This window comes from Herpailurus yagouaroundi, unplaced genomic scaffold (genome assembly GCF_014898765.1).
Source record: "Herpailurus yagouaroundi ecotype Mexico unplaced genomic scaffold, PumYag 557, whole genome shotgun sequence".
NCBI lineage: Eukaryota > Metazoa > Chordata > Mammalia > Carnivora > Felidae > Herpailurus > Herpailurus yagouaroundi.
This window is the reverse complement of record NW_024412774.1, coordinates 2,919,985-2,933,105: the sequence shown is the minus strand read 5'-3', so window position 1 is coordinate 2,933,105 and position 13,121 is coordinate 2,919,985. Positions and strand designations below refer to the sequence as shown.

General features: G+C 64.0%; 3 protein-coding genes across 6 annotated transcripts in view; all 3 read left to right on the top strand.

Moving 5' to 3' along the window:
* The first annotated feature begins 537 nt into the window (after positions 1 to 537).
* ZNF628 (zinc finger protein 628) lies at positions 538 to 6,673 on the top strand. The gene is made up of 3 exons (XM_040465449.1): positions 538 to 742; positions 4,267 to 4,374; positions 4,612 to 6,673. Exon 3 carries the CDS (start codon positions 4,617 to 4,619, stop codon positions 6,546 to 6,548), a length of 1,932 nt encoding a protein of 643 aa, XP_040321383.1. The 5' UTR covers positions 538 to 742; positions 4,267 to 4,374; positions 4,612 to 4,616; the 3' UTR covers positions 6,549 to 6,673.
* A 649-nt stretch (positions 6,674 to 7,322) lies between these two features.
* Positions 7,323 to 9,927, top strand: NAT14 (N-acetyltransferase 14 (putative)). 4 transcript variants are annotated; one of them, XM_040465452.1, is made up of 3 exons: positions 7,323 to 7,415; positions 8,071 to 8,187; positions 8,817 to 9,927. In XM_040465452.1, exons 2-3 carry the CDS (start codon positions 8,116 to 8,118, stop codon positions 9,363 to 9,365), a joined length of 621 nt encoding a protein of 206 aa, XP_040321386.1. In that variant the 5' UTR covers positions 7,323 to 7,415; positions 8,071 to 8,115; the 3' UTR covers positions 9,366 to 9,927. The 4 variants fall into 4 exon arrangements, with proteins under 4 accessions (XP_040321386.1, XP_040321384.1, XP_040321385.1 ...); XM_040465450.1 differs by lacking the exon at positions 7,323 to 7,415 and adding an exon at positions 7,584 to 7,687; XM_040465451.1 differs by lacking the exon at positions 7,323 to 7,415 and adding an exon at positions 7,594 to 7,716.
* A 112-nt stretch (positions 9,928 to 10,039) lies between these two features.
* SSC5D (scavenger receptor cysteine rich family member with 5 domains) overlaps positions 10,040 to 13,121 on the top strand; it is a 27,521-nt gene continuing 24,439 nt past the window's right edge. The window contains exons 1-5 of the mRNA XM_040465448.1: positions 10,040 to 10,961; positions 11,501 to 11,527; positions 11,825 to 12,133; positions 12,324 to 12,443; positions 12,680 to 12,798. Coding sequence (XP_040321382.1) covers positions 10,937 to 10,961; positions 11,501 to 11,527; positions 11,825 to 12,133; positions 12,324 to 12,443; positions 12,680 to 12,798 — 600 coding nt within the window. The 5' untranslated portion in view covers positions 10,040 to 10,936. The remainder of the gene's footprint in view (positions 10,962 to 11,500; positions 11,528 to 11,824; positions 12,134 to 12,323; positions 12,444 to 12,679; positions 12,799 to 13,121) is intronic.

Genomic DNA, 13,121 nt, shown 5'->3' with positions numbered 1-13,121 from the left:
GGAAAGGAGGGAGAGGGGATCCGGGACAACTCAGTGGTTCCCTAAGCCCCCAGGCCTCCAAGGAGCAAGCACAGCAGGGTCCAGCTTCCCAGGACAACCGCACACTCCCGGGAACTGCATGCACGTGGGACCTCTGCGGGGTGGGGGTGGGGTGTGAACAGAAGCCCTGCGGGCCTCAGTTTCCCCGGCAGGGGAATTTTAGAGATCCAGGGACTGGGCGTGGCAGTCAGGCCAGGAATGACCACACCCCTGATGGGCTAGGCCCGTTCGGAAACCGCGCAGCTGGAGAGCGATTCTAGGACAGACAAGAGGGAATCGGTAGTAAAAAACGGGGAACGTAAGACCCCGCCTCCGGGCGGGTCTTCCCGGGCCTTGGGCCGACTTCGGACACAGCCTAAACGACCCGGCCGTCGAGGTCCGGGGAGGACTACAACTCCCACGATGCTGTGCGCCGCCGGCGCCGGGGAGCGAGCGACGGCCGCAGGCTAGCGGGAGGGATGGGGCGGGGCCTCGGCGCACGTGGCGTCGTGACGCGCCGACGGCGACGTCGGGGTTTGTGTGCGCGAGAGGCTGCCGATAAAGGTTGGGTGCCTCGCGCCGGGGGCTGTTGGGAGGGAGCGCGCCCCCGCCCCCCTCCCACGCCCCCACTCCTCTCCCGCCGCTGCCGGGGCCCCGTCTTCCCGTCGGCCCCCGCGGGAAGGCCCTAGGTCTCTCCCGCTCATTCCCCGGGTCGGGGCCGCAGGTGAGAGACCGGAGGGGTGGGGGTGGGGGGAGGGACCGGAGGGCGGAGACGTTGGGGAAATGGGGAGCGTGAAACCGGAAGGGATGCCTTAAAGGGAACGGCGCTACTTCACCTCCGATTTTTGTCCACTAGGCCGGCTCCGCCCTCTTAAAGGGCAAGGGGCTGCTTTTCAGAGGGGCGGGGCAGGTTCTGCAGTTCCCCGCAGCTTCCCGCTTTTTATTCTCTGAGGAAGGATTATCTCGCGAAGGAGCACTGGCAGTGCCCCAAACTTTGAAGGAAGAGCCTCTGAGTCCCGGTGGCTTCCAACCAGACGCTAGCTTAGCTCAACAAAGGTGGAGATTGGTGTGCTCTAGGAGCACCCTCTTAAAGGGGAAGTCGGGCCTGATGGAAGGGTGTGGTCCGGCCTTTTGAAGGGGACGCTCTTTATTGGACTAGATGGGTCCAGCTCTTCCAGAGACCCGATGGCTCCTGTCTGAGGCGTGCTCGGCCTTCTGAAAGGCACGTGCAGCTTCCTGGGATAATTAGTGTCTTAAAGGACTTGCTTACATTTTAAAGAGGATGTTCATCTTGTTTTGTTTTGTTTTTTTTTAAACTTTTTTTTAACATTTATTTTTGAGAGAGAGAGAGACGCAGAGAGTGAGCAGAGGAGGGGCAGGGAGAGAGGGACACAGAGAATTTGAAGCAGGCTCCAGACTCGGAGCTGTCAGCACAGAGCCCCACATGGGGCGCAAACTCACGCAAGATCATGACCTGAGCCGAAGTTGGACGCTCAACCGACTGAGCCCCCCCAGGCGCCCCAAGGATGCTAACTCATCTTTTTTTAAAGAGAATCTTTATAGCCTGTCCAGAGGGGATGCCCAGCCCTTTTACATTCAAGATGTGTGCTCACTCTGTGCCAGACGTTATTTTAGGCTCTGGGGTGCAACAGTGATTGAGATGCCACTAACATTTAGAGGGGAGAGGCTAGGGATGCTGCTAAACACTGTGCAGTGCTTGGGACTGGTCCCTCGACACTGGTCCAGCCCCGATCGCAACAGTGCTGAGGCTGGGAAACCCTGCTTAAAAGCAGGTTAGAAGGTGCTGAGTGCTAGAGAGAACAACAGAAAGAGGGGAAAGAGAACAGGGAGTGTTGGAAGGGGTTGCAGATGTAGGTCCGGTGCAGGGAATGTCTCCCTGAAGCGACCTGTCAGCAAGGACACTGTTGGGAAGGGGCTCCAGGCGCCGACTAGATGGTGTGGGGGTCTGAGAGGCTAGAGGAGGTCAGGGAGGGGAGGAGGCTGTGGGCACGTAGGAGATGTATCTCCTCTGAAATGGGAGCTGTAGAAGCTTGTGGCACGTTCCCTGCAGCCTCTGTGTTGGGAACATACCAGAGGTAGGAAAGGAAGAGGGGTGGAAACCGGGAGATCTGTTTTGGGAGACTGTTGCAGCTGTCCAGGAGGGACACGTTGGTGCCCTGGACAAAGGTGACAATGAGGGGCTTGGAGAGAAGTGGCCAGGTTCCAAATATGTCCCTGCTGGAACAAGGGAACCGGCTGACAGATTGGTCATAGACGGTGAGAGAACGAGAGGGCGGTGAGGAAGAATAGAGGGGTTTTCAAGGGATGGAGAAGATTGTGGGTGAAGAAGGGAGAAAGCAGGAGCAAAAAAGAAAAAGAGATTTGGGGCATGTTAAGTGTGAGTTGTCTGCTAGGCGTCCCTATGACAACTGTAGCAGGGTTTGGAGTTCAGAGGAGAGGTGTCAGATCTGCATTTTGGAGTCCTTCTGTTTAGACGGAGATCTTGAGGGTGAGTGAGGGCTCCCAGGGACAGAGTGTGGATGAAGGAGTCCAAGGGTCGGCAGAGCCCTGGGCTCTCCCACATTCACAAGTCAGGGAGACGAGAAGGAACCAGTGCCTGAAAGCGAGGAGAGTGGCTTAAGGAGGGAGGGACCCCGTAGGGATTGAGGAGGGGCCGTGGAATTTAGCACCAGGGAGGCCATGAATGGAGTGGAGGGTCTGAATGGTGGGGTTTGAGATGGGAAAGAGCACGTATTGACCACACGTTTGAGTTGCTTTGCTGCAAAGGGGATGGGGAGAAATAAAGCCATAGCTAGAGGCAGTAGTGGGGTGAAGGCTTTTTTTTATATTTTTAATTTTTTTAATGTTTGTTTTTGAGAGAGAGAGGGAGAGAGCATGAGTGGAGGAGGGGCAGGGAGAGAGGGAGACACAGAATCTGAAGCAGGCTCCAAGCTCTGAGCTGTCAGCACAGAGCCCTGTGCGGGATTCAAACCCACAAACCACGAGATCATCAGCTCTTAACCAACTGAGCCACCCAGGCGCCCCTGAAGGGTTTTAAGTTTATTTTTGAGAGAAAGTGTGAGCAGGGGAGGGCAGAGGAAGAGAGAGAATCCCAAGCAGGCTCTGAACCGTCAGCACAGAGCCTGACGTGGGGCTCAAACCCACGGACCATGAGATCATGACCTGAGCCAAAATCAAGAGTCAGTGCTTGCCTACTGAGCCACCCAGATGCCCCTGTTGGTTGTTAAGGGAGGTGCAGCTTGTGGGTACCCAGATGGGAACGGTCCAGGAGAGGAGGAAAGTAGGTGGGAAGTCGAGTCCGTGGGCCAGAGGCAGGCAGGTGGGAAGGTGGTGCATGGATTCTCAGCCTCAGCACTGCTTCCGTTTGGGACTGGAGCATTCTTTGCTGTGCTGGGCCGTCCCATGCACTGTAGGGTGCTGGCCAGCATCCCTGGTGCCCCCCTCGCTGGATGCCAGGAGCACCGGCCCCTCCAGTCGTGACAACTTAGCGTCTGCAGGCTCTGCCGGATGTCCCCTGGGGTGGGAGAGTCGATCTCCTTGAGAATCACCTCTACAGTGGTTGGGGTGTGGCGACCTTCTCTTCTGATTGCATTTATGTTTTCAGTGACCAGATCAATGGCAGGATCACCTGCTAAAAGCGGGAGGGGAGAGGAGAGGTTTGAGGGGAACAGAAACATGTCTGAGTACCACCTGTTGGGTGGGAGTGAATGGCCTAGAAAAATGCAGGTATGAGCAGTGCCGGGAACTTGGAGATTCGTGGGCATGAGTGCAGAGGGAGACCCAGACTAGGGGCGCCTGGCTGGCTCCGTGGTAAAGCATGTGACTCTTGGCCTGGGAGTTGTCAGTTCGGGCCCCATGCTGGGTGTGGAAGTTACTTAAAAAAAAAAAAAAAAAAAAAAAAAAAAAAAACACTTTTTTTTTTTTTTTTTATTTAAGGGAGACTGAAGGCAGGCAGGAAGCGAGGAGGTGGATGGGTGTGGAAGGTGCAGCGTGGCTATGGATCTGGTGGAGTCTAGGGATTTTCGATTAATGTGCGAGAGGAAATAGGCAAGCAGCGGTGGGGGGTGGAGTGTGGAATGCTCGAAGGGGCTCGAGTTACAGTGGCTGGGAACTGGCGTTGAGGCAGGGTGGACGATGAGCTCCTCAGAGGGAGCGGGCTCAAGCATCAGAAGCCGGGGGGTGCTAGAGAGAGCCCAGGCCATCCTCAGGGACAGTGTCTGTCTTTAGAGGGGAGGAGCTTGGCCCTAAAGGACGTGCCTGGCCTCCTAAAGACCACGCCCAGCCTTCTCACACTTGTCCAGCCTCCTGGCGGGGATGACCAGCATGCTGTGGCCGGTGAGCACTCCTCCCAGTGTGCCAGTTTCTGCATTAGCACCTAAAGTCTTGCTTTGGCGCAGCCCTGGGCCACCGGGGGCCCTAATCCTAAGGGAGGCGTCCTGCCACGCGCGTGGGCCGGGGACGCACCCTCTACCGCTTCCAGGGCGAACGTGTGCGTCCAGGTTGAGAGGACCGGTGTTGGGGCGGAGGTGGGGCGGGGTTCCCGCCTTCCCCTGACGCCGAGTCCCCCACCAGGTGTGATGGTCGGCTCCCACGCGGACATGGCGCCCGCCTCCACCTCCGAGGGGCCGGCGGAGAAGCCGGGCCCCGCGGCCCCCGCCCCGACGGCCCAGTACGAGTGCGGGGAGTGCGGCAAGTCGTTCCGGTGGTCGTCCCGGCTCCTCCACCACCAGCGCACGCACACCGGCGAGCGGCCCTACAAGTGCCCCGAGTGCCCCAAGGCCTTCAAGGGCTCCTCGGCCCTGCTCTACCACCAGCGGGGCCACACGGGCGAGCGGCCCTACCAGTGCCCCGACTGCCCCAAGGCCTTCAAGCGCTCGTCGCTGCTGCAGATCCACCGCAGCGTGCACACCGGCCTGCGGGCCTTCACCTGCGGCCAGTGCGGCCTGGCCTTCAAGTGGTCGTCGCACTACCAGTACCACCTGCGGCAGCACACGGGCGAGCGGCCCTACCCGTGCCCCGACTGCCCCAAGGCCTTCAAGAACTCGTCCAGCCTGCGGCGCCACCGGCACGTGCACACGGGCGAGCGGCCCTACACCTGCGGCGTCTGCGGCAAGAGCTTCACCCAGAGCACCAACCTGCGGCAGCACCAGCGCGTGCACACGGGCGAGCGGCCCTTCCGCTGCCCGCTCTGCCCCAAGACCTTCACGCACTCGTCCAACCTGCTGCTGCACCAGCGCACCCACTCGGCCGAGCGCCCCTTCGCCTGCCCCATCTGCGGCCGCAGCTTTGTCATGGCCGCCTACCTGCAGCGGCACCTGAGGACGCACGCCCCGGCCCCCGCGGCCCCCGCCGCCGGCTCACAGCCCCCCGCCCCGCCGGCCGCCGCTCCGGCCCCGTCTGCCACCCAAGACGTCCACGTTCTCCCCCACCTCCAGGCCACGCTCTCCCTCGAGGTGGCCCCGCCCCCGGGTCAGGCAGCCCCCAACTCCCAGACGTTTCTCCTGGTGCAGACCGCCCAGGGCCTCCAGCTCATCCCCAGCAGCGTCCAGCCCCCCGCGCCCCCGCCCCCGCCCGCTCCCGCCAAGCTCATCCTGCTGCCCTCCTCGGGCACTGCGGCGGGGAGCAGCCGTGGCAGGCAGGGCCCACGGGCAGCTGGGAAATCTGGGCAGGGGCCTGGAGTCGTATGGCTGCCAGGTCCTGGAGGACTAGGGGTTCAGGGAGGGGGCAACGCAGGGGCCAGCGGGGGAGGGCAGAGCCTCATCGTCCTGCAGAATGTGGGGGGTGGGGAGGCAGGGGCACAGGAAGTGAGCGGGGTCCAGCTCCAGCCCCTCCGGCCAGCCCCGGAAGTGACCACGGTCCAGCTCCAGCCGGCCCAGGAGGTGACGACGGTCCAGCTCCAGCCGGCCCAGGAGGTGACGACGGTCCAGCTCCAGCCTGTGGCAGGCCAGCTGTCCAATCCCAGCGGGGCAGCTGTGACCACGGAGGCCCCCAATCTGCTGGTGGTTCAGAGCGGTGCGGCCGAGGATTTGCTGGCCGGTCCCGGCCCTGGGGAGCCAGGTGACGGTGAGGCCGGTACTGGTGTCGTCCAGGACGTGCTCTTTGAGACGCTACAGACGGACGAGGGCTTGCAGAGCGTCCTGGTGCTGAGCGGGGCAGATGGGGAGCAGACCCAGCTGTGTGTGCAGGAGGTCGAGACGCTACCCCCTGGGCTGGCTGAGCCACCTGCCCCTGGTCCGCCGGGACAGAAACTGCTCATCATCCGCAGTGCTCCCGCCGCTGAACTGCTGGAGAATAGCAGTGGTGGGGGAGGCGGTGCCACGCTGCAACTGCTGGCCCCACCCCCACCTGGCCAAGCCTCTGTCCCAGTGGGCATCTCCACGGCTCCCGCCTCCCAGATGGTACAAGTGGTACCCACCGGCACTGCACCTGGGGGCATGGCCCCGCAGGCCCTCCCCTCCATCCAGATTGTCCAGACTCTGCCCGCAGTCCAGCTGGTGCACACGTTTTGAGTAGAACCACTGGTGTCTCTTCTTGCCCCACACAGAGACCCGGACTCACTGCTTGGGCTGGGCTGGGCTGGGCTGGGGGGAGGGGAGCTGCAGGCTGGGCTTGCTAATAAAGACCAGAATCTCCTGTTTTGTTTTCTTGGCGATGGGTGGGATGAGGGGGGAATGTCGTGGTCATAGCCACCGCTTGGGAGCTCAGAGTCTTGTAGCTTTTGCTTCCTGGCTCTCAGGTGACTGACTGCGATTTGGGGCCAGCCACTTCTATGTGAGGTTCTGTTCATCCTTTTAAAAAGATGCAGTGGGGGGCGCCTGGATGGCTCAGTCGGTTGGGCGTCCGACTTCGGCTCAGGTCATGATCTCACGGTTGGTGAGTTCGATCCCGCATCAGGCTCTGTGCTCACAGCTCAGAGCCTGGAGCCTGCTTCAGATTCTGTGTCTCCCTCTCTCGCTGCCCCTCCTCCGCTCTGTCTCTGTGTCTGTCTCTCAAGTAAACATTAAAAGAAAGTAAAAAGATGCAGTGGTCACCATAGTGGGGAAGCATTAGAGTCTAGAATCCTGGTTCTGTTTGTTCGCTGTAAGTCACCCCACTGCGCCCCTCATCTGAAAGATGGGTGGGTGGGAGTCCTTATCCCGAAGGTCCTCCCAGAGAGCCCAGGTGGGCTGGGGTGGAGGTTCCTGGGGCGGGTTCTCTGGGAGCTGGTGGGCCCAGGATGCGGCCCCTCCCTCGAAGGCCCCGGAGCCAACGAGAACTAATCCGCTCCCATCACCGCCCCCTCTCCCCCGCCCCCTGCCCCCCACGCTCGGCTCTCCGCTTGTTTAGCAACCAGGGAAGGTCGGGAAGAGACCGTGCGCTCCTCCTCTGCGGGCCGGGTAAGTACCTTGCCCGCCGGGACCCGCCTGCGGCTGCCCCTGTCTCCGCCCCCTACCCCACCCCCGGCGGGGTCGCCGCGTCCAGCTCTGGTCCCTCCCGGCCCCCCCCCACCCCCCGCGCAGAATCCTGCCAGGACGCTTGGCAACCGTTGCTAAGGCCGAGTGCAGGCCCCGCCCCCACTGTGCGCGAGCTTGACGTCACTTCCGCAGGCGACCCCTTCCCGACCCTGCCGCCCCCACACCTAGTGGGAAGATTGCAGCCACCTGCAGAGGTTCTTGCAGGCCTGCTCCTGCGGCGCGGGTCGGGGACGACTGTGGGGCAGGGAACGGGGTCCATGCCCTGGCTGGGGCGGGGGGCGGTGTTCCGCTGACTCCCCAGGGCAGTCCCTGAGTCTGGGAGCGAGCCCCGGCTTGCAGGGTGCTGACGTCCGCGGGGCGTTTAGGGGGAACCGATTGAGCACCGCGGCGGGCGGGGGCGAGGGGCCGGGAGACTTGACAAAGGTCGCTGTGTGGAGGGTGAATCCCGAGTTGCGCTCGCTTGGGGGCCCCGAGCGTTCCCAGTGTCCTGATCTGGGACACGCTGCTGCGGGTCCCCTTCCCTGGGGCGCGGTGGGGACCAGAGGTGCCCTTCAGTAAACCTGCTTGTTTTCAGCAGGTGCACGCCTGCTCCCTTCGGGGGCGCGGGAGCCTGGGGGCTGCCATGGCCCCCAGCCACCTGTCCGTGCGGGAGATGAGGGAAGATGAGAAACCCCTGGTGCTGGAGATGCTGAAGGTGAGAACTGGCGCGAGGTGGGGGGCGGGGCGGGGGGGGCCTCGGCGGCGGCATTGGGGCGTCTTCAGCCACCTGCCTGAGCCAGCCCGGACTCCTGGGAAGGGATTTCTTCCTCCTAAGCGGCTTCTTGGCTCGGTCCCTTTTTCTAGTGCCTTCTTCCTACCCTTAGGGTCAGAAAGGTTTTCACAGCTGGAGGGCCGTGGGGCGACCCTGGCACAATTGCCTCCTGGTCTCAGACTTTGAGTCTGCCCTGCACCAGCCCGCGGAGCCCGTCCTCCTGCCCACACTCTGCAGAGCAGAGCCCTGGGGCCCCCGCCTGGGACCGCATCTCTTCCCTCTCCCAGTCCTGCCGCCCGCGCCTGCTCGGAACTGGGCTGTCCTCTGTCCTGTTCAAGGCCTCAGCCTTCCCTGAGCCTCACACCTGCAGCCCCCCTGAACTGGGCGTCCCCCACAGCTCCTGATGCGCTCACTCGCTCCAGGTGCCGGGAGCAGATTGTGTCCTGTCCTCTGCCTGTTCCTTGGCTGCAGGGCCCCTGACCCCAGTGCCCGGCACTGTACACTCCCTCTCTTTTTCCCTGGTGTCTCTTGCCACTGGGCCTCCCTCCTCCGACTGCTCCTTCTGCCCACAGGCCGGCGTGAAGGACACAGAGAACCGCGTGGCCTTGCACGCCCTGACACGGCCACCGGCCCTGCTCCTCCTGGCCGCGGCCAGCAGTGGCCTGCGCTTCGTCCTGGCCTCCTTCGCCCTGGCCCTTCTCCTGCCCGTGTTCCTGGCCGTGGCGGCCATGAAGCTGGGCCTGCGGGCCCGATGGGGCTCACTGCCCCCACCAGGCGGCCTGGGGGGCCCGTGGGTGGCAGTGCGCAGCTCGGGTGACGTGTGCGGGGTGCTGGCCCTGGCCCCAGGCTCCAGTGCTGGGGACGGGGCCCGGGTCACCCGCCTCTCCGTCTCTCGCTGGCACCGCCGTCGAGGTGTGGGCAGGCGGCTGCTGGCCTTTGCCGAGTCCCGGGCTCGAGCCTGGGCGGGAGGCATGGGGGAGCCCCGGGCCCGGCTCGTGGTCCCAGTGGCTGTGGCAGCTTGGGGCGTGGCAGGGATGCTGGAGGGGTGCGGCTACCAGGCTGAGGGCAGCTGGGGCTGCATGGGTTACACGCTTGTAAGAGAGTTCAGCAAGGACCTGTGACCGGAGCCAGCCGGGAGGGAGATCACTTCTCGAGCACTCACCGTGTGCAGGTCCTCCCTGTGTGAACCCCCAGCCCTCTGGGGGCCCACAAACAGGCCTGCAGAGGGCAAGTCGCCCTGCTGCAGGCTGATGTCTGTGTGTAGTGCGTGAACTTCTCAGAGAGGTCGACCTGTGCGGGGGTTTTTGCGCACCGAGAAATCTCGGTCTGTCCGCAAAGGCGGCCCCCTTTGTGGTACGGGCCTGGGAGAGATGTGCGGGGAGGAGGAGAGGGGGCCGGACGAGCGTGCCCGCCTCTGTGGGTTAAGACTTGGGGCGGGGGCACCCCAAATGGGGGACACAGCCCTCCTGGGAACGGGGTGGAGTGCGATGGCTGCAGGGGATGAACAGAGCCTCTGCAGGGGAGGGTCATCGGCTTAGAGAGGCCTGGGCAGGGACGGGGTGGGCGCGGGGTGGGCGCAGGGCTGCCCGAGGCGGGCCCCTCCCGGGAAGGTGAGCCGAGAGGAGCGGCCAGACCCATCTGGATTTTTACACCCGATTGTTAATAAAGCCTGGTCTCGCGCTCTCTGATGCCTTTTCCAGTCCGTCTCTGCACACCACCCCCCTCCTTCTGTCTGGCTTCTGCTTTTCCCTGAGTTGACATTAATTGTTGCTGGGGGTGCTGGACGGGGAGAAGGGGCGGCGATGAGCTCACGGCAGCCCCACTCCCTGCCAGCCTCTGACTCACGCTCCCCATTACCGAATTTTTTCCGCCTCACAGCTGCCTGGTGCAGAGAGAGTGGGGGGCGGGGGGAGCAAGTGTGTGTGCGTGTGTGTGTGTGTGTGTGTGTGTGTGTGTGTGGTGGTCCCCTCCCTCAGCCAAGACTGGACCCCTAGTCCTTCGGCCCGCCCCCACCCCCAGCTCCCTGGAGTTCAACCACAGCTCCCACAGACAGGGGATCAAAGAGTTTGCATTGAACTCCATCGGGGGGACCGACAGGGGTTTCTGTCTCCTTTTCCAATCAGGAAGTCCTTCCTGGTGTCTGGCTGCAAGCCTACTTGCTGCTGAACCATGAGCCCCAGATGTACCGGGTCCCCAAGCCCAGCTGCTAGTTTGAATCCACTCCCAGTCCGCTCCCTCCTGGTCTCCCCGTGTTCCCTGCTGGACAAGAGAGGAGCAGATGGGTGGGTGCTGGTGCGTGCCCCCTCCCCCCCATCAGGTCCCTTTCCTGAGCATCTCTAAGCACAGCGGGGCGCCTGGCCTGGAGTCTCTGGCTCCCAGTGGGAGTTTGCAGTAGGACACCCTCGCCCCCCCCCCGCCACCCCCCTCCTCGCCAGGCCTCAGCTGCCGGCCAGCCCCCTCCCTCCCCCCACTCCTGTCCCCTGCTGCCGCTGCAGCCTCGGCAGGCAGCCTCTCTTCCTTCTGGCAAAGCGTCCAGCCCCTGCCTGCTCCTCCCCGGTCCAGGGCGCCTCTGGCAGGCGCTCCCCTCGCTCCCGCCCTCCCTCTCTCCTTCCCTCCCTCCGGTGGCCGCAGCCTCCTCCCCTCTCCAGCCTGCGTCCCCTTTCACCCCGTCCCTGCCTTGGAGTCTGCAAACATGAGGGTCTTGGCCTGCCTTATCGGTGAGTGACCCCTTCTCCTTGGGGACTCAGGGACCTCTCACCCCTGAGCTCATCCACTTGAACGACTCAGACTTCCGGGACCCTGTCTCTGGTGCTTGGGATGAGGGACATCTGGTCCTCCTTGCCTGATCCCCCGAGGGACCCAGCCTTCTGCACAGCCAGCCCTACCCTCTTAGGACCCCAGGGACCTACCCTCCTCCCCCACCGGCCCTGACCCTGGGGGGTGGGGGTCACCCACCATTTGACCTTAGCCAGGCCCCTGGGGGGAGCACAAAGCCTGGCTCCCAGCCCTGACCTGAGGCATGTGGGGCCCCGCCTGTCTCAGGGACCTGAGTCTTGCCCAGCCCTCTACCCAGAGTCCTGCCTCACAGTAGTGGGGTTTTTGGTTCAGAGGTGTGCACATTCTGTGTGTGTGTGTGTGTGTGTGTGTGTGTGTGTGTGTACGTGCGTTGGGGTATTTAAGACAAGGGGTCTGCACTGGAGAAAGCACCCCTTCGGGCCTGCCCTCACTCTACCCTACCCCTCCACCCCCCTTCCAGCAGCTCTGATGGGGATCCAGGCTGTTGGTAAGTGGCCCTGAGCACGGCTGCCTGACCTTGCACAGTTGCAACCCACCCCTGCCCAGCCTCACCCTCCACTGCAAACCTGGCTGCCCTGCGTGGGCTCATGACCTCGGGCACTTCTTCCCCCCAGAACCACCGCTGACCAGCCTCCCACTTCCTGTGGGGGCCACTGTTCTCCTGGGAACTCAGGAGCTGGGCTGCCGGCCTCACACCACACCCTGCAGGACAGACAGCCCCCCCCCCCCGCCTTTCCTGGGCCCCGCCCCCCCAACTGTCACAGCCTTTCCTCTGTCCCCCCAGAGAGGCTGCGTCTGGCCGATGGCCCCCACGGCTGTGCCGGCCGCCTGGAGGTGTGGCACGGCGGGCGCTGGGGGACCGTGTGCGACGACGGCTGGGACCTGCGGGACGCCGCCGTGGCCTGCCGCGAGCTGGGCTGCGGGGGCGCGCTGGCCGCCCCCGGAGGCGCCTTCTTTGGGGAGGGCGCGGGGCCCGTGTGGCTGAGCGAGCTGGCCTGCCGGGGCAGTGAGGGCCAGCTGGGGCTCTGCCCCCATCGCGGCTGGAAGGCCCACATTTGCTCCCATGAGGAGGACGCGGGCGTAGTCTGCGCAGGTGAGGGGCCCTTGATCCTCCTTCCGGGGCGCTCCCACAGACGCGACCCAGAAGTCCAGGCACCCCCAGCCCCAGACGCCCCCTCCAGGACTCCCAGCTCACTGCCACCTGCCCCCCCACCCGGGTCTGCCTGTCTGGGGCGAGGGTGGGGGGGGGGGCGCCCCGGCCACAGCTTCTGTGCTGTCCTCAGGTCAGCGTGTGGCCAACTCCAGGGACGGGGACGATCCACCTTCGATCCTGGAGGGGGACCCCTGGCCGGGGCTGTCTGGGGAGCTGAGCCCTGGCTCGGAGGAGCCTCCAGGGACACACGGTGAGCCCACCCTGGCCACGCTCTCTCCCCGCTTCCCACTGTGAGGGAGAGGGGTCTTCCACTAGCGCCTCCCAGGGGACAGATGGAGGCAGCGGCCGCGTCCCCCGCAGGGCCCCCCGTCACAGCCCCCTGCACATCCTCCTGCACCTCCTGGGGCTGTCGGGCAGCGTGGCCTGGTCCCCCCCGGCGGGAAGGTGAGCGGCTCCCGGCTGAGGTCTCCCTGCTGTCTCTCCCAGCACCCCGCCCGGCTGGGACCCCACAGAACAGCTCCAGGAAGAAGGGTCCCCGGCCACCCAAGCAGGCCAAATCCACCAGGGCCCCTCAGCTGACGGCTGGAGCCCCCCGACACGGTAAGGCCCCTCCACACATCTGGACCAGCCCAGCGACCCCTGGGTGCCCTCCTCTTCACCTGTAACTGGCAGGCCCCCAGCGCCACTACGCCCCTCGGGATCCAGCGAGGCCCAGCGCCCTGTCGGCCCCCGCCCCCACCTGATCAGGAGACCCAGGCACCCCACCCCGCTCAGATCCTGGCACCCCTCTTCACGGCCTGGCTGGCAGGTGCATCTCAGGCCACCGCCCCCTCTGGGCCTCGGTTGCCCTGGATGGAAAACGGGGGCTGTTTGAATCTGCTTTTCCCAAGCTGCCCCCCCCAACAAGACTCAGCACTCCCTCCTTCCC

Coding starts and splice junctions, on each gene's coding strand:
- ZNF628 (XM_040465449.1), top strand. CDS start 4,617: ATGGTCGGCTCCCACGCGGACATGGCGCCCGCCTCCACCTCCGAGGGG.
- NAT14 (XM_040465452.1), top strand. CDS start 8,116: ATGGCCCCCAGCCACCTGTCCGTGCGGGAGATGAGGGAAGATGAGAAA. Junction 8,188..8,816: donor TGGTGCTGGAGATGCTGAAG/GTGAGAACTGGC, acceptor TTCTGCCCACAG/GCCGGCGTGAAGGACACAGA.